This window comes from Lepidochelys olivacea (genome assembly GCF_965140295.1).
Source record: "Lepidochelys olivacea isolate rLepOli2 genome assembly, chromosome: 3".
Lineage (NCBI taxonomy): Eukaryota > Metazoa > Chordata > Testudines > Cheloniidae > Lepidochelys > Lepidochelys olivacea.
This window is the reverse complement of record NC_140413.1, coordinates 112,049,296-112,073,363: the sequence shown is the minus strand read 5'-3', so window position 1 is coordinate 112,073,363 and position 24,068 is coordinate 112,049,296. Positions and strand designations below refer to the sequence as shown.

Sequence of the window (24,068 nt, the reverse complement as noted above, 5' to 3'; positions counted from 1 at the left end):
TAACTGAAATATTAGTGAGGCTAAAAGACAAAAGCTTAAAAAAAAACGCAGAGAAAACCAGAACATCTAAAAATAGGTTCCCCCTCAAGAGAACTAGGATTGCATATTAAGAAATTCTGACTTCTGTAAAGATACCAAACGAAAACACAACACTGCAACATGCAGCAAGAACTGGGGCAAATGCAAACAATTAGGGTTATTTATTTATATAACATCAAACAAGAGGCTCAACACTTGGATAGCCTGTAGGATACATCCAAAAATAAGGAACAATCTCCAGGTTTTCTTTTGAGATATAAAACGTCTAGGATTGAAAGAGTTGGGTTTCCCTACTTTGGGTACAGGCTCTATCTGAAGGTATGTCTGCACTGGAGCAGGAGGTGTAATTTCCACCTCAGTTATACATACCAGCACTAACCCTGATTGAGCTTGCAACTAAAAACAGCAGTGTAGCCATAGCCACCCCAAGCACATTCCTAAGGTCTTGGATTAGATTGTACTTGGGTGGCTAGCCCATACTGCTGCCCACGCAGTCATGACTACACTGCTGTTTTTAGCAGGCTAGTGGATCAGAGCTTATGTAGGTATATCTACCCAAACTGTAAATTACATCTCCAGCTCCAGTGCAGACACTCCCTGAAACAGTGAAGTCTATTTAGATTGCTGAAGTGGGACATGAATAGTGAATAGGCCTTGAGCTATCCCTCTGCACAGAGATGAATAAAATAACTGAAAAGCTCTATTTAAAAGTATAGTTCTACTCCGAAAAGTGACTGTAAAAATGGCACATTGGATTGTATGTTTTTTGTCGGTCAATAATTTCATAATCATGTGCACTAAATTTACAAGTTAAAACATTTTTTTTTAACTTCCAGCTTTATAAACACAACCCCAGCATCTACAGCCTGGTCTAAATTATAACAGTTCCACTTGTGAAACTAAATCACTCTAAAATTTTTAAATTATTAATTATTTTTATTATTATATAAGCTAAACTGATTTAAGCAGGTTCAATAGTGTCTATATTACACAATGTACAATACAGACAAGCCCTTAAGGTGAATTCTTGCCTTCTCATCCATAATAAAGCTTCTGCATATTAGATCCTCATTGACACCTGCACAATCCCATTGCCTTTACTCAGTTTGCAAAGGTATAAGCAATTGGAAATTATATTGATGATGCACAAGGACCAATAGAACTCAGCTTGCCTTTGCTCAGCTGTGTTGATTCTGCAGTACTAACAGGAGTAAAAGATGCCAACAATTTATTTTTGTTCCTAAAATTAAGCCAACATGACTCTATATATACACAAGGAGTAGATCTGTTAAGATGCAATTTTTACAAAGCCACTTTTTACAGTACTTCACTACTTTGATCTAAATTTTAAGGAATATAAAACAACCTCTGCTCCTTACTGAAAACAAGTAGAGAAGTCTTCAAAATCAAACCATGTTTCCCTGGAAACAGGATTCCGTTCTGACTCAATTTCTTCCGGTAATTTATCTGCCGTCTGGCTGTATATACTAGGGTCAACTGTTTCTGATGTCTGAGCCACATCACAACTTATATTTTCAATTAATTCATCTGCATAAATAAGAAGTACACACAGATTTCAACATGCTAAGAATGTGCACGTTTAAGAAATGTTGATTTTGTACTGGGAACTTCTAAAACTTATCAAGATTTTTCTTCCACAAAAATTTCTCAGCCTATTAGAGTGCATGGCATAAATTAATATTTTAAATCACAATCATGGAGCATTGTAAATTTAAAACCTGCCATGGGGAAATTATTTTTCATATTTACCTGAGCAAAGGGATTATATGTGAGGGCACACACTTTCCTACTCAGAAAGAAATGATAGGATTACTAATTACACAGTATTTTCATTATGATACAAATATTATGTAATGCTGCAATGCTAATGGTACCCAAATCTGTTAACCTCACCTCCATATTAATAGAACATTTATCCCTTGTTGTTCAGTTTGAGGCCTCTTTATTCTTTCCACAAAAATAAACAGAAAATCTACTTCATAATGTATTATTTTAATATAGCCTGTATTTATTGTACAATAAAATCTTATTTATTAAATAATAATAATTCTGTTAATGTGGAATCTGGATTTTCCATGATGTTTTTTATTTTCAGATTGTATCTGTTTATGGTTCCGTGCTTGAGTAAATAATCAGTCAACAGTTTTCTATGAGACAGCAGACAAGGTAAATAATGTGATACATCCTATTGCACTAAAAAAAAAAAAGTAGAATACATGCGTTTTCAAGCTAAGCTCCACTGGCAATCAGTAACCAAAGACAAGCATAAAATCATGAGAATGTAACTGTTATATGGTGGCAACTGGGTAGATAAAGCATGTGCATGTATGTGTATGTGCATTTTACAATCCCAACAAACCATAAAGAAATGTAATCCTATTTATGTTTACTATTAGAACAAACAAATGACCTTCTCCTAACCTAAGGTCATTTTATCCAAAATTCCAGGAGATGTACTAGATTTCTACAGAAAGATGTCAATTACATTTGCTGTGCCATGCCTACCAGATATAAAACAAATTGAAACCTGCCTAGATTTTATGGGCCTAGCTATCTGGGAAAATTCTGGACTCCACTGGAGATACACAGTTTCATTTAGAATTTCAGTATCTTCTGTGGTAATAATGGGCCTGATTCTGTTTCCATTAAAGTCTGCGGCAGTTTTGCTATTGATTTTAACAGAATCAGGACTGGGCCCTTTATCATTTTCCCATAATAAAAATTTCTCACTGGCTACATGGGGTCATACAGAAAGATCCATGTCATAAGAATTGTCTAAAAATTCATTGCAAAGAAAAATGAAATCACATTAACCAGAACTTTTCAAGGTCCAAAAGGGGACAAAATGTGCAGCAGAAAAAAACAGACTAATGAAGTGAAGAGTAATAAAAGCTTAAAATGGTGTAAGAATAATTTGTTAAATAAGAAAGATTTCCTATGTCTTAGTTTTATAAATCAGCATTTCTGATATAAATAATGGGCACTAATAAAACAGATACTTCCTTCTCAAACAGATATGGAGCTAACTTTGAGTCTAAAATGAAATGACGGCACAAAATACTTTGTAATAAGTGTTCACAATGTTAGGAACAGAATTCACTCGCCAAAGAACTGGAATTTTTATTTACATTTATTGGCAAAACAGGGAGAGAAATGGGAGGATGGCCTGGATGCACAAAAGAAGTTAGGCACCTAGAAAGTCACAGGCACAACACCGGGATGCTCAAAGTCTGAGTTAGGTGCTTAGGCTCCCTGTAAAACGAATGGGGGGGGGGTGTATGTGTGTGTATGCGCAGAGTTAGGTGTCTTAGAAAGCAATGCTTAATAGGTAAGCCAGATGAGCTGGGAGCACCCCAAGCTAGCCTGGAGGCTCAGCAAGGCCCACATCAGACTTCTGCCTCCTCCACACCCAAACACCCCAATTGGGTGGTCAAGCAGAACCATATGAAAGTCAGCTCTAAGGAGCTTCTCATGTTGAAAGCAAAAGGACATACACATTGTCTTCTAAAAAGAACCATCTTCAGAAATGGATTGCAAGTCCACTGGCTCAGAAGACACCCACTCATCTCAAATTCCACCATTTTACTCACCTTTCAAGATCTCCACAGGAGAGCACACACCCAGGACTCCGGACACAAGCAACAGACAATACAGATGGCGGGGAGTTCAAATCACCCGAGGGACATATGATCCCATGCACAGGAAGGAGGGCGGAGCAACAAAGGGGAAGAGAGGGGTAAACTGGGGAGCAGAGTTGCATGTTGCACCCTCTCTGACACACACACACTTTTCTGTAGTCTCAGTGACCTGCCAGACCCCAACCACAGGACATCCTCCCAGAAATCACCCTCAATCACATCCCAGAGCACATGAGAAATGTCCTGCAACTCATGGCTGCAAAGGCATCATGGGTTTATGTCAAACTTGTCCACAGATGGAGGGGAGCAATCTCATACCATGGAAGTCGAAACAGGTCAGCCTTACTTAGAATCATAGAATCACAGAATATCAGGGTTCGAAGGGACCTCAGGAGGTCATCTAGTTCAACCCCCAAAGCAGGACCAATCCCCAAATAAATCATCCCAGCCTCATCTTCTGGGCCTCATCATCACGTGGTCATCCAAATGTATACAAGAGTGCCAGCTGCCCACTGGAAAAAAATCAAATCCTCTTTAAACATGTTCCTCCGCTGAAACGCGCTCCAGGAACACAAGACAGCCCTGATCCAGAAGGGAAGACAGTGTAGGTTCCCCACCTCACTCTTCAACATAACATCCCACCAGGCCCTCCCACCATCTGGCCCCACTCTGACCCCCCCGCCTCCCCAAATATGCAGTTCCCACAGAACAACACAGAAGGACAGGCAATGCTCAGAACACTCACCAATTCCACAGAATGAGGAGGAGGAGACTCGCAGCCAAACACAGCAGGGGTAGCAGCAGCCCAACAGAGACCTCTGGTGTCCCAAAACAGACATAGCCCACCCTCACCAGCTGACCCAAGAAAGGAACCACACTGCTCCATGAGGACCACACACAGCAGGAGGCGGTGGTAAGCAAGAATTGGAAAGGCACACATCTGTGTAGGGGTGTAGGGTACCCCATACCCTGGGGCTCCACAGAAAGCATTCCTTTGCTTTCTGTGGAGCTAATCCATGAGAGATAGGTGCACAAAGGTGGAGCCCAGGCAACTGCATAGGCACCTATGTCTGAGAGTTCAACACAGGAGGCTGGACTAAGGCGCCTATATGATTGCCAAGTGCTGAGTGAGGACTGGGTGTCAGCTGAACACAGACCCACAGGGTCATGAGATCACAGGAAAGCACCACTTTGGAACACGTAATAAAAGCTGAAGCATGGGTCACATTCTGTTTGCACCCCAGCCCCAGCATGGAAGTATTGGATGCCAGAGTGAGGGAGCAGCCACCAGGCACCCTGAGGGGGACAGCATGGGCAGCACATAGCAAACATCTTGAACGGCCTTGAAGCAGAGATCAAGGCCATTAATGGCTTCATGCAAGCCCATTCCAACGTGCTCATGAGTGCCAGGACTCAACAAATGAGCATAGGTGCTAAGGACAGGCTTTGGGGGGGAGCTCAAGGACCAGGTTAATGCCTAGGAGGACGTGGATAGGGAATAGAGGACTTCAAGAAAAAATGGAGACTGATAAGGGAGCAGGCAAAGGCAGGCTTGCAGGGGATTGCTGGAAGAAAGGGGGCAGCCTGGGTGTCTCAGCTCCCAGAATGTCTGAGAATGGCAGGGGCCACCTTCTGTGCCCTGGTCGTGATGGGGACCAGGGAGCTGGTCACCACACAGATGTGTCATTGACCATGCCATAAGTATCAGCAGTAGAGTAGAACGGAACAAGAAGGATGCTGGAAGGCATGGAGGACTGCACATGAGCACTTTACGGGTGATCAATCACAGCAGCCAAGTGTCTGCGTCACATAATTAACAAGCACATGCACTGCTACACAGTCAGGGGCCACACAAGCAAGGTGGTAAGATTCCATTTCCCTTCACCCTGAAACAGGGACTCAGGCACCTAACTCCTTTTGTGCATCCAGGCCTCTGAGCATCTCCAACAATAACATAATATTCTCTACTTTATTACTGTTAATAATTTAGGGCAGGATCATTCCTAATGTAACTTCAGTGAAATTAAAACTACATCAGATAAATTTGACCCATTACTCTCAGAATTAAATATGATTTTGATATTTGAGATATATAATTTAAAAAACGGAGTGGTAACCAAACTGAGATTTTCCCCCAGACACTTCACTTAAAGGCACACTGGTTTAGGTTAATATATAAAACAAGTTTATTAGCTACAAAAAGATAGATTTTAAGTGATTATAAGTGATAGCGAAGGGATCAAAGTAGATTACCTAGTAAAGAAACAAAAACGCAAACTAAGCTTAACATACTAGAAGGATAGGATGTGAATTAACAATCTGTCACCCTGACTGATGATACAAGCAGGCTTGCAGATTTTCAAGGCACAATCTGTACTTGCTTTGCAGTTTGGGATCCCCACCCCCATTCCAAGTCCTTTTCCTAAGGAACTTCACTTAGGAGTTGAGTTGTGGGAGAGTGAAGAACGACAGATGAAGTCACTCCCAGCCTTATATAGCTTTAGCATATGGCGGGAACCCTTTGTTCCAAAACCAGTTCCCAGACCAGTTTGTGGAAAAATACAGGCCCCCAAAATGGAGTCCAGATTCATGTGGGCTAGTCACATGCCCTTGCAGAGTCATAGCAGCCATTACTTACTGGCTGGCCGAAACGTCCACAGAGAGGCTCATCTGTGGGGGATAAGCTTCTTCTAAGGCCTACTGTTTTCCCTAATGGCCTATTATCCTGAATGGGCTCTTCACAACAAGCTATTTAGACTGGAAGCATCTTGCCTAATGGGTGTCGCCCAGGTTTGACTACATATGAAATACAGATACATAGTCAATATTCATAACTTCAAATACAAAAATAATACATGCATAAAAATAGTAGAATCATATTCAACAAATCATAACTTTTCCAATGACACCTTTCATGACCTGTCTTGTAAAAAATGCATCATAATTATGCCATAATCATATCACTATGAAGAATATGGGGTGCACTGTCACAGCATTATTTAAAGAAAATAAATCTACAGTTGAACCTCAAAACCATTAGGAAAGCATCCCATGGGAGCCAGGAGCTCCAGCCTCTGAAGCCTGTAATTATTATGTATATTTATCAAGTGTGTATAGCAGAATATACCCTCCGTGTTCACCCTCTGAACACTATGTAATAATCTTTGTACAAAATATGCCTTGTAAGGTATCATCTGAAAAGTCATAATTTGCAGGTCAGTATTGTCCTGGTAAAATATGTTTAGCAACATTGTATGTGAGGTTATAAGATTCCCTTGTATGGTGTTATTAACACATGTTTCAAACCCCACAGCCCTGCCCAAATGGAAGTTGGCAAACAGGTCTGTCTTAAACAAAGGAATATGTGCCCTGCTTACTGTGCATTTAAGCAGTAAACAGTCATCAAGCAGGAAGGGAAGACAAAGGAAGTTCGAACAGGTGAGAAAACCAGCAGGGAACATCCTTCCACATAGACTCATTGTCTCCTGGTTCTGAGCTGGAAATGTTTTTCAAGAGGGGGACTGAAACTATAAAAAGGAGTGACATACACCCCAAGACACCCCTCTTTCTCTCCCTGCCCATAGCATTTACTACACCTGAAGAGACAGAGGAAGCAGACATTGGAGCTGGGGGAGGATCCTGATCTGAGACTTTGGTCAATAATCTGCTGGAGCATATGGTGAGAAACTTTGCTTGAATCTAATACAGTTTGTTAAGTTAGGCATTAGTTAACATTTTATCTTTACTTTTCTTGTAACCATTTTTTACTTTTATGCTTCATTACTTGTACTCACTAAAAATCTCTCTTTGTAGTTAATAAACGTGTTTTATAGTTTTACCTAATCCAGTGTGTTCAACTTGAAGTGTACAGGTAACCCCATTTGGCGTAACAAATTGTGTGAATATTATTTTCTGAAAGGAATAACAGACTTAACATATTTGTACTGACCAGGAGAGGATTGGGCAGTACAAGATATACGTTTCTGGGGGAAAATCTGGGACTGGGAGTATGTTGGGGTCACCAGGTGGTGACTTTTAAGGCTGGTAAGAACCAAGGTGTGTCTGTCTGGCTTCAGTGCACACATAGACAAAGCTGGGAGGCTGTTTGTATGCTGGAGGCTGTTTGTGAGCAGCCCAGGTTGGAGGCTACAGCAGCAAAGCATTGTAAATGGCAGCATAGGCAGGAGTGTCACTACAATGCATTAGTCCGGATTGTACCCTGGTATGTCACAGGGTGATATCCTGTTCTCCACACAAAGCCCAAATACAGGAGGAACTACAAGGTTTTGGTGGGTACAATCCAGAATGGAGGCAGTGCACAGAGAACCTAGCCACACGGAATCTGGGTAGGCTGGCCACCACTAGTATCATAAGATGTAAGGCCAGTGTCCTGCAAACCCCTCGCCCTTTGCAGTGTTGAGGGTGGAGGAGCATATAGAGCGTGTATACATGGTGCATAGACTTACTCTCCATGCTGTGTGTGAACCCCTGCACAGCTGTGTGAAGGGAGATTTCAAAAGCAGGCCAAATGATCTGCTGCTGAATGACAGACACTTGATGGGAAAGGAATGGAGAGAGGATTCTCTGGTCCCACCCATAGGTCATCTCTCCCATCTCCTGCACATTGCTACCTTGGCTGGGAACTCACAGCAAAGCATGTCTTCACTCCACACAGGTGATATGCATCAGTACATTTCCCCTTCCACACCTAGTTGCCTTCTTGCACAGTGGAAGAGTACTAATAAGGAGAGGTTTCTCTTCCTGATTACCCTGCCCACAGGGATCTCTTCAATTCTGTTTCAATTCAGCTGGGGTGACCAGACAGCAAATGTGAAAAACTGGGACAGCGGTGGGGGGTAATAGGAGCCTTTATAAGAAAAAGACCCCAAAATCGGTGACATCTGGTCACCCTACTTTCAGCTGCATGAGAGTTCTAGAAAACCAGCAGACAAAGGAACAGGGATCTGATGAGGGTTGGGGGCTCCTCTTCAACAGAAACCAGACATTTTTTTAAAAAGCCACTTGCAGGGAATAGGCTGCTCTCTTTCCCTCAGTTTAAGATTTCTCAGTTTCTCCCCATTTAAGATGCATCTTTCCAAGTCAGGACACACTGCTTGATTCCTATGAAGATATCTCTAAATCTCTCTGTGTTTTTACCCATTTTAACTGGCAACAATTCCACTTTTGCATGTTACTAATGACTCTAGTATTTTTAACTGTCTGTCATATTGTCATTCTACTCAAGTCCTGCTGCACCAACTGATGAGCCCTCCCTCTATGAGTAATTCAGTTTTCGCAATAGTACACTGTAGAGGAAGTGGAGAAGGATCAATTTGACTATTGAGATACACTAACTTCAAAATCAACTGAGGGTGATGGATATAAAAATTCTCCAATTGTCCTTGCATGGCAGTTTTAAGGGGTCATCTATTCCACATTTACATGGCACACATATTACCTCTATTTGTATTAAATATTGTCTCATCACAATACTAAGAGAAATAGTTGAAGAGTAGCTTTTCACCTAACAATTTTATGCAATGATCCTTCACTGAGATAAGACTATTGTCTAATAGTATTTAATAATTTCAAAGAGAATAAGTTCAAACATCATATTAACCTTATAACAGTCCTCAGTCCTTATAATACAACCTCAGAAACAAAGTTTGCCTGCAGTGGATACTCCCTTGATTAATTTGTCTAAAAACTGTAACAGTTTGGGTTCTGACATGATTTGGTCAGGTATGCTTACTACATGCTCCAAGCTATAATAACTGGACATGTTGATCATCAATCTACATTCAAGTTTTAGCATATCTCTACTGATGCATTTATTTTTCTTTTTGTGGCAGTACCAAATACTTTGGTGTTTTTAGGTTACTAAAACTAATCTACAGGTTTCATGTTTTCTTTAATAGAGGTAATGGCAAAATGATAAGAGAAAACTTGTGTAATGTGAATACGTCTCTTGCTTTATTGCTGTTATTTACAATAGTGGTTCCTGTACTGTATATGTGATTTTCCCGACATACAATTAATTCTATTTCTGGATGCTTGAAATAATGGATCACAGATGTTTTATGAAAAAAACAATAAAAATGTTTTAAAATTCTTTGCCTTTTCCACATTCTAGAGCTGCACTTAAGTTACTTCAGCCCTAAGGCTACAACTACTAGAGGCTGCAGAGCTCCAGCCAGGAGTGAAAAGATGAGGCACAGATGAAGAATAGGAAGTTGGGGTGTATACAGCTGGAATCACATTTACATTTATTCCTCTTCACTGTGAAATAACTCCACATCTGTGGTAGGTAGGAATAGCTTTTGCTAATTCTGAGTCCTATGCAGTAAGGCTGGATAGGTCAGCCTGCTGTGTAGTATCATGCACATACGGTCACCTTCTAAGCCTACTTGGTTTGGAAGGCTGTTGATACCTTCTGCTGAACCAAGCCCTTTACGTTGATTCACAAATTTCCAAGCCCTCAATACCTAAGAATACTGGAAGGGGTCCTGTGACCTACAGTGATACAATATTTTCACTTCCTTTTTCTGTCAAGACCCAACATGCATCTGAATAAAAAAAACAAACTATATTCAGCTTTAAGAATGTATTTTGAAAAATGACTGGACATTGTGTCCAGTCACTGCTCAAAACTGCCTCCCACACACACACATTTAAAATGTAACATTTCTCACAATGAAAGCTCTCATTTATTCTTGCCTTTCACTTTTTTCTCCTAAATTAAAACAGCATTCATAATGATCAGGAAAAGACAAAAACAGCATTATATATATGTTTAAAGAAAACTGTAAATGTTTCAGAAGTATTTATTTTTCAAAATATTTATGTACATTAATTAAAACCACTCAAGATTGCAGTGTACAAAACCTTTACATTATATTTCCAGTTCTCTGAAATCTCTCACTATGGACTAAGTCCTGTTCCCAATGCCATTAACATTTTTACTATCAATTTCAGTAAGAGTAAGATTTAGACCCAAAGTCATATGAAATCAGTGAAAGAATGAACATGATCTATTTTAATGACAAATAGATTACCTTTAGTGGGGCCTTCTGTGTTATGCTGTTGAATGAGGGAAGTCTCCTATATGGGAAAAAATAAAATCTTACATATGTAGGCCTTGCTACATACACGTTGCTGAGAAGTAAATTTAAAAAACAAAACAACAACAAAAAACAGATTTCTACATCTCTTAATATACAATGAGACAATCACTTATGGTTACCCCACTAACACAGCTACCCCTCTGATATACAGTTAAGTTAGACTAACTAACAGGTATGTTATATCTATGTAATACATCAAATACACAAACAGAGTTCAAATATGCAGCCTAATGGAAGTTGTGCCTCAGGAAGGATGCTAAGATCTCATTCTTTCTGATTAAACTTTGCCTTTTTAATATTTATTTATGTATAGTTTTTTAACAGCTTCAATACAGACAGGCGGCTTGGTTAACCTCAGAATCTGGAAAACAAATGGTATCCCTAATTACAGTGATTTTCCAGTTGACACCAGCAGTTAATAGCACAAAAATGATTGAGGGTATGACTTTAGGCTCACTTAAATTCGGAGGGCTATATTTAATGATGAAGAAACCAAGAACCAGTAAAAAATGAAAATGAAATTAAAGCCATGCCATAGGGCAGTTGTAAAATAATAAAGATGTCATAATGTACCTTGTAGTTTTAATGTTATAATTTTAATGTTACCAAAACTTTAACAAATATGTATTGGAAGAAAATCTTGTTCAGAAGATACAGTATAGAGAAACAGGATGCTGGTTGTACAATCACATAAAACACAGACAGAAGAAGAAGCCAAGCTATTCGGCTAAAATGCTGAAAAAATATGTGATGTGACTGTTGTATATGCACACTCACACACATCCAAATTATGGAATACATTATTTTATTTCTGCAGTCATGGCATACACTGTGGAACCATGAAATAAACTGTGTTTGCCATGTACTTGACATTTCATTTGCACTTTACCAGTATCTTACTTCCATCAAGTTTACTTCTAACATTTCAAACTTCTAAACAACTTCCAGTTCCTAAGCAACTTGTATATATTGTATATTACCTCTCTCTCTCTCTCTCTTTCACACACACACACACGGCAAGAATTACAGAGAATTCCAAAATTTTATTTTTCTTTAAACCCCTACAAAAAACATATCTAAAATAACTTTTGAAAATGTGTGATATAACTGCACGGTGTGTTCAGTGGCATAAAGGTTTTTATTGACAATAGGTTGGTATACTTTACATATTTCACTTGTGGTAAAGCCACTCATGAGTCAAATAGACTTAGCAAACGAATGCAATAATACTCCTATTCCACACCCCACCATGCGTTCTCTCACATATAAGTCACAATACACATTCTTAAGACTTCATATAGGCCAGTGGCTCTCAAATTTTTTAATGGTGACCCCTTTCACATAGCAAGCCTCTGAGTGCGACCCCCCCTTATAAATTAAAAACACTTTTTTATATATTTAACACCATTATAAATGCTGGAGGCAAAGCGGGGTTTGGAGGGGGAGGCTGACAGCTCGTGACCCCCCATGTAATAACCTCACAACCCCGCTCTTTGAGAACCCCTGATATAGGCTGTACAGATACATAGGTAGATGTTACATGACACCATACTATTATCTGTTTTTTAGTACAGTGAGTTACACTGGTAATCTCAAACAAGTATCAGTACAAATAATATACCACCTCACCCACTCAGGTGTTCTATGCATGCACCATATTTTTCAGGAAAACTATTTCAAAAGTGGTAAGTGGTTTTATGAAAATACTATTGTTACTGTTTTTCATAATCCTTCACCTATAAAGCCAGGCTCCCTTTTTTATTGTGATTTCAGCTGTGCAGCTCTGCACACAACAAAACAATTATTTTAATACATTTTAGAAACACCTAAAATTAACTAAAATAGCTTTTCTAAAGAATCATGATGTCATTACTTAAAACTTAATTTCTATCCCTGGAAGGCTATATGGTAATGAGTTCTTTATCCATTTGGAAAGGAGGGATTTGGGGCATTTTAAAATTAGAACTAATATTGTCCTAGGCTTCAATATTGCCTGTCCTGGACTTCAGAGCAGTGCAATTTTGGAAGAAGATTCCACATTTGAAGGGTAAGAATAAACAAGTTTGCTTGTCAGGTTGCCTGTTTCAAAAAATGGAGGCTGTTTGAATCTGGTCAGAGGTTTGGAATATCAGAGTCTCACTCAGAGATGAATTCATAGCAGAGTGCTGATGGGACAGAGATGAATCATAGAATCATAGAATATCAGGGTTGGAAGGGACCCCTGAAGGTCATCTAGTCCAACCCCCTGCTTGAAGCAGGACCAATTCCCAGTTAAATCATCCCAGCCAGGGCTTTGTCAAGCCTGACCTTAAAAACCTCTAAGGATGGAGATTCTACCACCTCCCTAGGTAACGCATTCCAAAAGTTTTTCCTAATATCCAATCTAAACCTCCCCCACTGCAACTTGAGACAATTACTCCTCATTCTGTCATCTGCTACCATTGAGAACAGTCTAGAGCCATCCTCTTTGGAACCCCCTTTCAGGTAGTTGAAAGCAGCTATCAAATCCCCCCTCATTCTTCTCTTCTGCAGGCTAAACAATCCCAGCTCCCTCAGCCTCTCCTCATAACTCATGTGTTCCAGTCCCCTAATCATTTTTGTTGCCCTTCGCTGGACTCTCTCCAATTTATCCACATCCTTCTTGAAGTGTGGGGCCCAAAACTGGACACAGTACTCCAGATGAGGCCTCATCAATGTCGAATAGAGGGGAACGATCACGTCCCTCGATCTGCTTGCTGTGCCCCTACTTATACATCCCAAAATGCCATTGGCCTTCTTGGCAACAAGGGCACACTGCTGACTCATATCCAGCTTCTCGTCCACTGTCACCCCTAGGTCCTTTTCCGCAGAACTGCTGCCTAGCCATTCGGTCCCTAGTCTGTAGCGGTGCATTGGATTCTTCCATCCTAAGTGCAGGACCCTGCACTTATCCTTATTGAACCTCATCAGATTTCTTTTGGCCCAATCCTCCAATTTGTTTAGGTCCTTCTGTATCCTATCCCTCCCCTCCAGCATATCTACCACTCCTCCCAGTTTAGTATCATCCGCAAATTTGCTGAGAGTGCAATCCACACCATCCTCCAGATCATTTATGAAGATATTGAACAAAACCGGCCCCAGGACCGACCCTTGGGGCACTCCACTTGATACTGGCTGCCAACTAGACATGGAGCCGTTGATCACTACCCGTTGAGCCCAAAAATCTAGCCAGCTTTCTACCCACCTTATAGTGCATTCATCCAGCCCATACTTCTTGCTTAACTTGCTGACAAGAATACTGTGGGACACCGTGTCAAAAGCTTTGCTAAAGTCAAGAAACAATACATCCACTGCTTTCCCTTCATCCACAGAACCAGTAATCTCATCATAGAAGGCAATTAGATTAGTCAGGCATGACCTTCCCTTGGTGAATCCATGCTGGCTGTTCCTGATCACTTTCCTCTAATGCAAGTGCTTCAGGATTGATTCTTTGAGGACCTGCTCCATGATTTTTCCAGGGACTGAGGTGAGGCTGACTGGCCTGTAGTTCCCTGGATCCTCCTTCTTCCCTTTTTTAAAGATTGGCACTACATTAGCCTTTTTCCAGTCATCCGGGACTTCCCCCGTTCGCCACAAGTTTTCAAAGATAATGGCCAATGGCTCTGCAATCACAGCCGCCAATTCCTTCAGCACTCTTGGATGCAACTCGTCCGGCGCCATGGACTTGTGCATGGATGCTAGATAGATGAATGCTATCTATCACATGGATGAGCAACTTACTATATGTGTATTGTGTGTCTACTAAAAATATGCAAACAGACATGTATGTATGCACAGACACACACTCTGCCAAACTATGGTTTTGAGAACTAGTGAGTACCAAAGTGGGAGCAAACACCTTCAGCAGCCAGGCAACGTAGGCATAATATCTTGCAGATGTATACTAAGCCATTGCACTTTTTAAGGTTTGCAAAACAGATGCACTCCCTTTAGCATTATTTTTGTGGCACATTAGGCAAATGCCTGATGGGGCTTTGCAATGGCCATACATCTACACCATTCAATCAAGACCCCATGTTGGGGGATGCAGGGACAATGACATAATAAAGTCCATTGGTTTTACAATTATATATGGTAAAATTTCTGAATTAACATTGCAACAGATGTAACAAAAGGTGTTTTATGGAAAAACAAGTCCCTTAAATATGAACTGAATATATGGGGGGCAGATACTTTGCTGGTGTAAACTGTCATAGCTACATTGACATCAAGCTGAGGAACTACCCTTTGGTAATGTGGCAATATTGATTAATGAAGCTCCCCTCATCTGAATGCCCAGAGAATGGCAACCACACATAAAATATATGTATTTAAATGAACTAATTTAATATTCATTAGTGATATGAGAAGCGCTTTTTTTTGTAAAATCAAAAGGCATATTGCAGAGGAGTCACAAATCACATATATTGCAACATTAATTTAATCAAGCACTAAGAGGAAGCAGGGTCAGTTCTATTTTCTGATATTTTTATTTCCCATGTAGCATTGCTGCCGGACAGCAAAAATTAAAAAGTATTAAAAAAAGATATTGGGAGTAAGCAGTAGGATGAAAATAACAAGCAGGAAATATCTGTATAAGTAGGGGCATAGTGAGCAGATCGAGGGACGTGATCGTTCCCCTCTATTCGACATTGGTGAGGCCTCATCTGGAGTACTGTGTCCAGTTTTGGGCCCCACACTTCAAGAAGGATGTGGATAAATTGGAGAGAGTCCAGCGAAGGGCAACAAAAATGATTAGGGGACTGGAACACATGAGTTATGAGGAGAGGCTGAGGGAGCTGGGATTGTTTAGCCTGCAGAAGAGAAGAATGAGGGGGGATTTGATAGCTGCTTTCAACTACCTGAAAGGAGGTTCCAAAGAGGATGGCTCTAGACTGTTCTCAATGGTAGCAGATGACAGAACGAGGAGTAATGGTCTCAAGTTGCAGTGGGGGAGGTTTAGATTGGATATTAGGAAAAACTTTTTCACTAAGAGGGTGGTGAAACACTGGAATGCGTTACCTAGGGAGGTGGTAGAATCTCCTTCCTTAGAGGTTTTTAAGGTCAGGCTTGACAAAGCCCTGGCTGGGATGATTTAACTGGGAATTGGTCCTGCTTCGAGCAGGGGGTTGGACTAGATGATCTTCTGGGGTCCCTTCCAACCCTGATATTCTATGATTCTATGATCTTATATTTACAGCAACTGACATATAGAGAATTTAGGCCATTCTGAAGTGAAACTCAGACACAAATATAGTGGCTTTACTAATTTTCTTCACTACAATTGTTCCAGCTAACTCTGAAGATCTTTGTACGAGTGTTTATCTGAGGGAGCAGTATTTGAGGTGATGAGGGTCGGAAGGGGGAAGAATATGGTTATTTTCAAACCAAACACACAGGGGAAAACAATTTATAAAGTTGGAACTTTATAAATGAAAGTTATAAATAAGGATAAGGATATGGTAATATCTACATTCCTCAATCCTTCTCTTATACCTCCCACACCTCAAATAAATAAATAAAAATAAAAGTAAAAAAAATTGAGCTCTGGAAGAAAAGATAAAGCCCCAAATATTTGTATTGCAGAAATGTAGTACAATGTTCATAGCACAATTCAAATAAGACTCCCTGTACTATGATAAGATCCTAGATCCATAAGATCCATAGTCTTCAATGCCTTGATTGTGACTAGCTACTGCTTACAGATTTTGCGCCCTCGAAAGCTTTCATAAAAAAAATCTGCAATTGCCACAATATGCACTAGGTTTGTGTATTCTGAAGTGTATGTTGGAGTGCAAATGTTTTGCAAGGTATTCCCAGAGCCAGCCTATGTGAAATGCAAAGCCCTCAGGCTCCATCAGTCTCTTGGGGACCTAGAAATGTCAGGGCTAATCTGTTTTCATTTTAAAAAATGAGTAAATTTCTAGCCCTTTTTCTCGGAAAATAAGGAAAAAACAAACATCATTAGGATTAGGAATTTGTCACTGAGTTTTCTTACAGATCATAACTTATTCTCCGTCTCTGCAGCAGTCACCTCAAGCTGGCCTTTTGGCTTCATGAAACACTTGGTCACAGGTCCCTTGATCTTTGGGGAAACCCCAGAGCAATTTGTGGTTGTGACAAGCAGTACTGCCCAGGTTGCTGTTGCTGCAAGCTCGCTCCCAAATGGTTACTTTCAACTGAGATGCCTCCTCTGCTGAACAGCTAATGTGGCCTCTAGTCAACAGAGGAGGCAGCTTAGTAGTGTAAGGTGGAGTCGGCAGCAACTGGGGCCAGGTTCAATATCTAGACTTCCTCTTTACAAAACATAATCTTCTTTAGCCCCCGACCAGTAATCTGGGAAAACTAAACACCACCCTGGGCACCTTTAAGAGGCGATAATTCCCCACTCACAAGCACAGAGTTTGCTATAACAAACAAAAGCTTTTATTAAAAGGGAAAGGGAACCCAGCATTAATTAAAAGGGAAACAAAACCCAGCATTAACCCAGCATAACCCTGATTCAAAAGCACATAGCCATAAGCAATCACCCTCCCCACAGTACATTGTGCAGTGTCCTTTGCCACAGTTTCACACCTTGTGATGTGAAAGTCTGATGAACAAATGTCCCTTTACCACACCACTCCTCCTTCTCTCCACTGCACCCCACTCACTGTTGGTTGTCCTTAGTGAGCGAAGACAGAGTTCTGAGGTGCAGTCACATGGGCCCACCTCCCACCCACTTCCCGCAGCTCCCATTGGCCACGAACGGCAAACTGCAGCCACTGGGAGCTGCAGGCAGCTGTGCCTGCCGATGGTCAATGTAAACAAATTGTCTTGCGGCCCACCAGCGGATTACCCTGACGGGCTGCATGCAGTCCGTGGGCCGCAGGTTGCCCACCACTGTTCTAGATGATCTTGACATGATTGTACATCTTAAGTGCTATGGTACAATTTAAGAATAACCCATCACAAGTAAGACAGGAAACTAAAACACAAATCCCCTTTCCTTTTAAAAAAAAACTCCACATCCTTACCATTCTTCTACCTTCATGTTTCCTACAACATGACATATTCTTAGATTGTACAGGTTGTTTTCTGCTCAGCAAAGGTGACAGAGATTCTCCACAATTGCTTGTTTCTTATTCCCACTTTGAACATGGTGTTGAAGAAAATATCAGTGGGTGAAGTGGCCTTGATAATGGTGCCAAGCACTTATGTTTCACTTTTTCACTGAAAAATGTTAAAGTAAGTAAGTAAGATGTTAAAAGGACTTTGACACCACAAAGCAAAGGACATTGTCCAACGTACTGTGGGGTGGGTGTTTGCTTGTGGTTACATGCTTTTGAAATATGGTTGTGGCGTTTTCCCAAATTAACGCTGGGTTCCCGTTCCCTTTTAATAAGAGCTCTCTTGTTTTACACAGGCTCAGTGCTTGTGAGTGAGGAAGTATTGCCTCTTAGAGGTACTACGGGTGATGTTTCGTTTTCCTGGGTTCCTAGTTGGCGGCTCAAGCTGATTCTGTTTTAAATTGCTAAGAGGAACCCCTCGATATTGAACCTGGCCCTTGTTGTTGCTAACTCACCATGGCACTATTTATTTTGTTCAAATTCAAAAAATGGTAACCATACACAATAAAATCTACTTGATCCTCAAATAAAGCTGTCTGTCATTTTTTCCATTGACAAGATTTCCCATACTTTATTTCTGCATGCCACTAATTTCAGAGGAATCTATTTTACATATCTAATCTCAGGCAAAATGATGTTGTGAAGTCATTGTTTTGAAGACACATTTTCTAGGCATCTAAAGAAAATGCCTAGAAAACTAGAAAGAAGTCTGAAGCGCTTACAATCTAAGGCCCTCATTCATTTGCATACATGTTTATGCACATGAACAGTCCCATTGAACTAACTGAACGATTGCAGGATCAGGGTCAAATTTTAGATGTGATTTGGTAAGTGGCAGTAACAAACAGTAGTGTATTTGGAGGAAGGACATTGGTACAGTTGAAACACCGTGCAGTTACACATTTGAGATATATGCACATAATGGTGAGTTAGTTCTTAAAAAAATTCTATTTTTCACTCACTTCTTTAAATAAGGGTGTAAGAAGCAGATCTTAAGGAAAGAGCTAAATGAGGAGGGGTTAGAAGATTGGTAGACCATAATTGTGAGGGCATTCCAAGTATATGGACAGCCTCAAAAAAAAAAAAACCACGCACAGTTGGGAAGTAAGTGGATCAGTAAGGCTGGATCATCATTTTCAGAGAAGAGGGAGCTGGCTGTGGTGAAACTAATTTGTATATGTAAGTAATGATGGGATTATGTGGGGCCTTAAAGACAAGGTCAAGAAGTCTTTGGTGTGGTAGAAAAGGGGAACAAATAGAAATATTTAAAGAGGATGTGGTTGAGTCAATGGACAAAGATGATGACTTTTAGCTGTCGCATTTTGGATGGCCTAAAGGAGAGCAATATCAGAGAGGATGAGGCTGAAGTAGCTGAGAAGGAAGATGATTTAAAAGGGCAGCAGTCAGAGGATTTCTGGATATTGTAGTGCAATAGGTCTATAAATATGGTTAATACTCAGTGGTTAAATGTCTTTGCAATTTGGAGGAGAAAAATGCTCTCCTTTCCAATGGGAGTGGGTTTGGCGGGGGCAAGAGAGCAACACAGGGGAAAGGCTCCAGCAGCTACCTGGTGCCTAGATAGGCCAGTTATCCAGTAATAAACTGGACAATCCTGCTTTTCTAAGGTTTGTCCCCCATTCAGTATGGAGACAAAACCAGATGTGGGAGCCACCATTTTGAAGTGTGTGCCACTCCGCCCACCCTTACATATTTGTGGCTATATTTTCTTAGGTGTTGGCCCCTTATCCATATGTGAGTTTCCGAGTACCCATAATCAGTGGTGAGCTGGAGCCAGTTCACGCGAACCGGTTGTTAAATTTTGAAGCAGTTTTAGAACTGGTTGTTAACCCGCTTCCCTGCATGGGGCGCTGAGGCTTTGATGGGCTCCGGCCGGGAAGTGATGTAATTCCTCCTCCGGCCACCGGGGGCGCTGCACTGCAGGAGCCATGTGGGCTACCGCCTGGCCCTGTTGCTGCTGCTGCTCCCCTGGCCCTGGGGCTCCCGCTGCTGCCTGGTGGGTCCCCGGCTGCTCTGCTGGGCCTGGGCTGTGTCCTGCTGCTCGGGCTGCTCCGAGCTGCTCTCCCCGTGAGCACCCACCACCCTGCCGCAGCCAGCCCCTCTCCAGCCAACCCCACACTCCCTGCCTGTAGCCAGCCCCTGCCGCACCCCCTGCCCTGCCTCTAGCCACCCCCGCACCCCCTGCCTGCAGCCAGTCCCCGCCTCCAGTCACCCCCGCACCCCCTGCCTGCAGCCAGCCCCGTCTCCAGCTACCCCCTGCCCTGCCCGCAGCCACCCCCGCACCCCCTGCCAGCCCTGCCCTGCCCGCAGCCAGCCCATCTCCAACCACCCCCGCACCCCCTGCCCGCAGCCAGCCCCTGCCGCACCCCCAGCACCCCCTGCCCGAACCAGCCCGTCTCCAGCCACCCCTGCACCCCCTGCCCACAACCAGCCCCTGCTGCACGCACCCCCTGCCCTGCCTGCAGCCAGCCCCTGGCTCCAGCCACCCCTGCACCCCCTGCCCACAGCCAGCCCGTCTCCAGCCACCCCCTGCCCTGCCCACAGCCGGCCCCTGCCGCACCTCCTGCTCTGCCCGCAGCCAGCCCGTCTCCAGCCATCCCCGCACCACCTGCCCGCGGCAGCCCCTGCAGCCAGCCCCTGTCTCCAGCCATCCCTGCCTGGAGCCAGCCCCTGCCGCACACACCCCCTGCCCTGCCCGCAGCCAGCCCCTGTCTCCAGCCACCCCCAGACCCCCTGACCCGCCTGCAGCCAGCCCCTGCCGCACCCCCTGCCTGCAGCCAGCCCCTGGTGCACCCCCTGCCCTGCCCGCACCAGCCCCTGCTGCACCCCCTGCCTGCAGCCAGCCCCTGTCTCCAACCACCCCCGCACCCCCTGCCCTGCCCGCAGCCAGCCCGTCTCCAGCCAGCCCTGCACCCCCCTGCCCTGCCTGCAGCCAGCCCCTACCTCCAGTCAGCCCCTGCCCTGTCTCCAGCCAGCCCCACACCCCCTTGCCTCCAGCCAACCCCACACCCTCCTGTCTCCAGCCAGCTCCGCACCCCCTGCCCTGCCCGCAGCCAGCCCTGCACCTCCTGCCTCCAGCTAGCCCTGTCCCACCCCCCTGTCTGCAGCTGGCCCCACGTCCACTGGTGCCCTGCAGTTCCCAGGGCAGTAACCTGCACACCTGCTTCAATGAGGGGGGCAGGGAGCAGCTGTGACCCACACATTTGCACATCCTAGGGTGACCAGACAGCAAGTGTGAAAAATCAGGACAGGGGCTGGGGGGTAATAGGAGCTTATATAAGAAAAAGACCCCAAAATCGGGACTGTCCCTATAAAATCGGGACATCTGGTCACCCTAGCACACCCCCAGGGAGTGGCAGGGACCAACACATGTGAAATGGAGCTCATTTCTAGTTCAGGTCCATCTTTTTAAAAAAGAACTTTAGGCAGGGTTAACATACATCTGTATTTTCCCGGACAGGTCAGGCTTTTTGGTTCCTAAATCGCTGTCTGGGAGGAATTTTTAAAAATTAAGGAAAAAAAAGGAAAATACCGATGTATGATAACCCTGTTGGTACAAAAAATACATACTGGGGCACATCCCTTAAATCAGAACTTCTTATAAGGAACCGGTTGTTAAGATTTTGACAGCTCATCACTGCCCATAATTGGAGTTTTAATTGCTGATTTAAGCTATTTGTGTCTATATTGCATTAATACATTTTCCAATACATTAATGATATTAACCTCATGGTTACACATACTACAAATCCCCCAAAAACAATTTCATGTTTTTGCAGTGTACTTGTTCATTATAAGCTACATATTGCAAAAACTCCTACAAACCTTATAACCCTAAGTCAAGTACTTACTGTAACTCATACTACTTGCCAGGCCTTGCTAGGCCTCATGTTAATCACTATACCTTACCAGGCCATAATGTAGTTTATTGCAAAACCTAAACAAATATTTTACATTTGTTTACCCTTCTTGCATTTTCTAAGGATCCTAACTTATTTTAACATGTAGGTTACTATTTATTGTCAGGTATGGACCTCCCAAGATCAGGTGTGGGTCACAGGTTAACACTTGTGTAAGAGGAATATTTGCCATCCTGGATAAATCAAGTATGATTTTTAGTTTGCAGAGCTACAAAGAAACAGTCATTCAGGATCATCTTCTTCTCAAAAGAATTTGGTAGAACTGTGTTTTGAACAGCTGACAAACGTATAATCTAATCTTTTGCCTTTTTCTTATCCTTAAGGGGAATAAGCATAAAAATGAATGATAAATCAAATTCTGAACTCTCCTTTGTTCAAGAAACAGTTTTTTTTCCTCATGAAAAAAATTCATGCAATCAGAAAGAAGGCCAAGAGATTACTTTGTAATGTCAGCCTGAAACTGTCTGACAATTTTTATTGTAAAAAAATAAAAGTGCTTTGAGAACCTTAGATGTAAAGTGGTATATAAGTGCCTCTTATTGGAGGGTCTTAAACTGATATGGTGTGGAACAATATTTCACCAGCTTCTCTCTTTAAACACAAATTTCCACTGAGCTCTGGATGCTTAAAAATGGAGAAAAAGTTATCCAGACTTTGTAGACTACAAGATTAAAAACCAGAGACTGGCAATAATCTAGTGTACCAGGGATATCAAGGCTTGACTTTCAGCACTGTTTTTGAATTGCTTTCCTCAAGTAAGTACTGCATGCCTCTTCAAAATAAATTCAATATTTCTTTAAAACAAAGAGACAAAGGTGTCCCATGAAAGAAAACTGACCAGCTGTAGCTCTATGCTTTTGAAGGTGATTTTTGCCATTTAAAACAATTTTGTGAAATAAGGAGGATTCATCATCAATTTATAATCACTATTTTGTCTTTCATGGCAGGCAGTATATATATCTATTAAAATGTGCACACACACACACACACACACACACACACACACACACACACAGTCTTCTTTTTCCCTCTTTCCAATTTGCATTCCCCATTAACAGGTATGAAATTTTTCACCTGAGATTTAAATTGAGGCAAAAGTAAGGTTCAAGTATAGGTCAATTAGTTGCTCATGACATCTTACATTTCATCTACGAATCAGACTGCCCTCAGACTGACTCCCACATCTGTTTCCTACCATTCCATTTTTCTTAATATTTGTCTCATGTACGTTCTTACTTGCCCTTGACTCTCTTAGCTTCCTTGCCCTTTTGTGACAGGCCAGAATTCACAATTAGAATGGTTTCTACAGCCAGGAACTACAGGAGAAAATTAAAGTAACATTCCAAGCAACATTTATGCTTCTGGCACACAGATGTCTATCACTTTCTAATTAACTATCTATATTTGTAGAAATACAGAGTTTCAACACACTGATTCAACTTATAATTATAATAAACAATAGGATTCTACTTACAACTTGTTTTCACACTCATGTTTTTAAAAGATTTTCATGCACATTTTAATTAATAAAAAATAAATCTAAAACTTGTCATACTAATGACATCAATTATCTTATTTTATATAACACACATACTACATAAGAAACAATGTATTTGATTTTAAAGGCCTCCCTCCACCAACAAGTTTGGGGTACTTTGTGACAAAACTACACCAATTTACAATGGCTGAAAATCTGGTCCTACATTCTTGAAACTCCCTTTTAAAATGTTACAAACAAACATAATCAAGGACATCCACAATGGGAAATGTTTTTATTTCAACTCATTAAACACTGTCTATTTGAGTTTGCCATTTGGCTAGGGAACATGGTGTGTCTTAATAAAAGATATTCTCTGACTGTTTATGAAGGAGGTCAATAACACCCTCAGTTAGATCTTTGTAATCCTCAAATATGATTTATGACCCTGCTGGTGGGAAAAGTGCATCAGTTATAAATATTTAAAAGGGAAGATTTTCCCCCTGTTTATGTTTTCCATTTGTGTCAGAAACAGACATTGGGGATTTTTAAATAACTGGTTCATCTTTGTCATATCTTTGCGACTGAGCTCAGCTATTAAGGGGTTTCTTGTTTTTTCCCCTGTGAGATCAGCACCAACTATGAGTGACTAAATTCCATGGTAATGGCTTTCCTTTTCATTCCTTTCCATATTCTAATCACAC

At 41.9% G+C, this 24,068-nt stretch overlaps 1 protein-coding gene across 1 annotated transcript in view; it reads right to left on the bottom strand.

Moving 5' to 3' along the window:
* Positions 1–24,068, bottom strand: part of ADGB (androglobin) — a 222,396-nt gene that overhangs the window by 109,361 nt on the left and 88,967 nt on the right. The window contains exons 14-15 of the mRNA XM_084623349.1: positions 10,754–10,799; positions 1,419–1,587 (exon numbers count right to left, since the gene is read on the bottom strand). Of these exons, the coding sequence (XP_084479475.1) occupies positions 1,419–1,587; positions 10,754–10,799 (215 nt within the window). The remainder of the gene's footprint in view (positions 1–1,418; positions 1,588–10,753; positions 10,800–24,068) is intronic.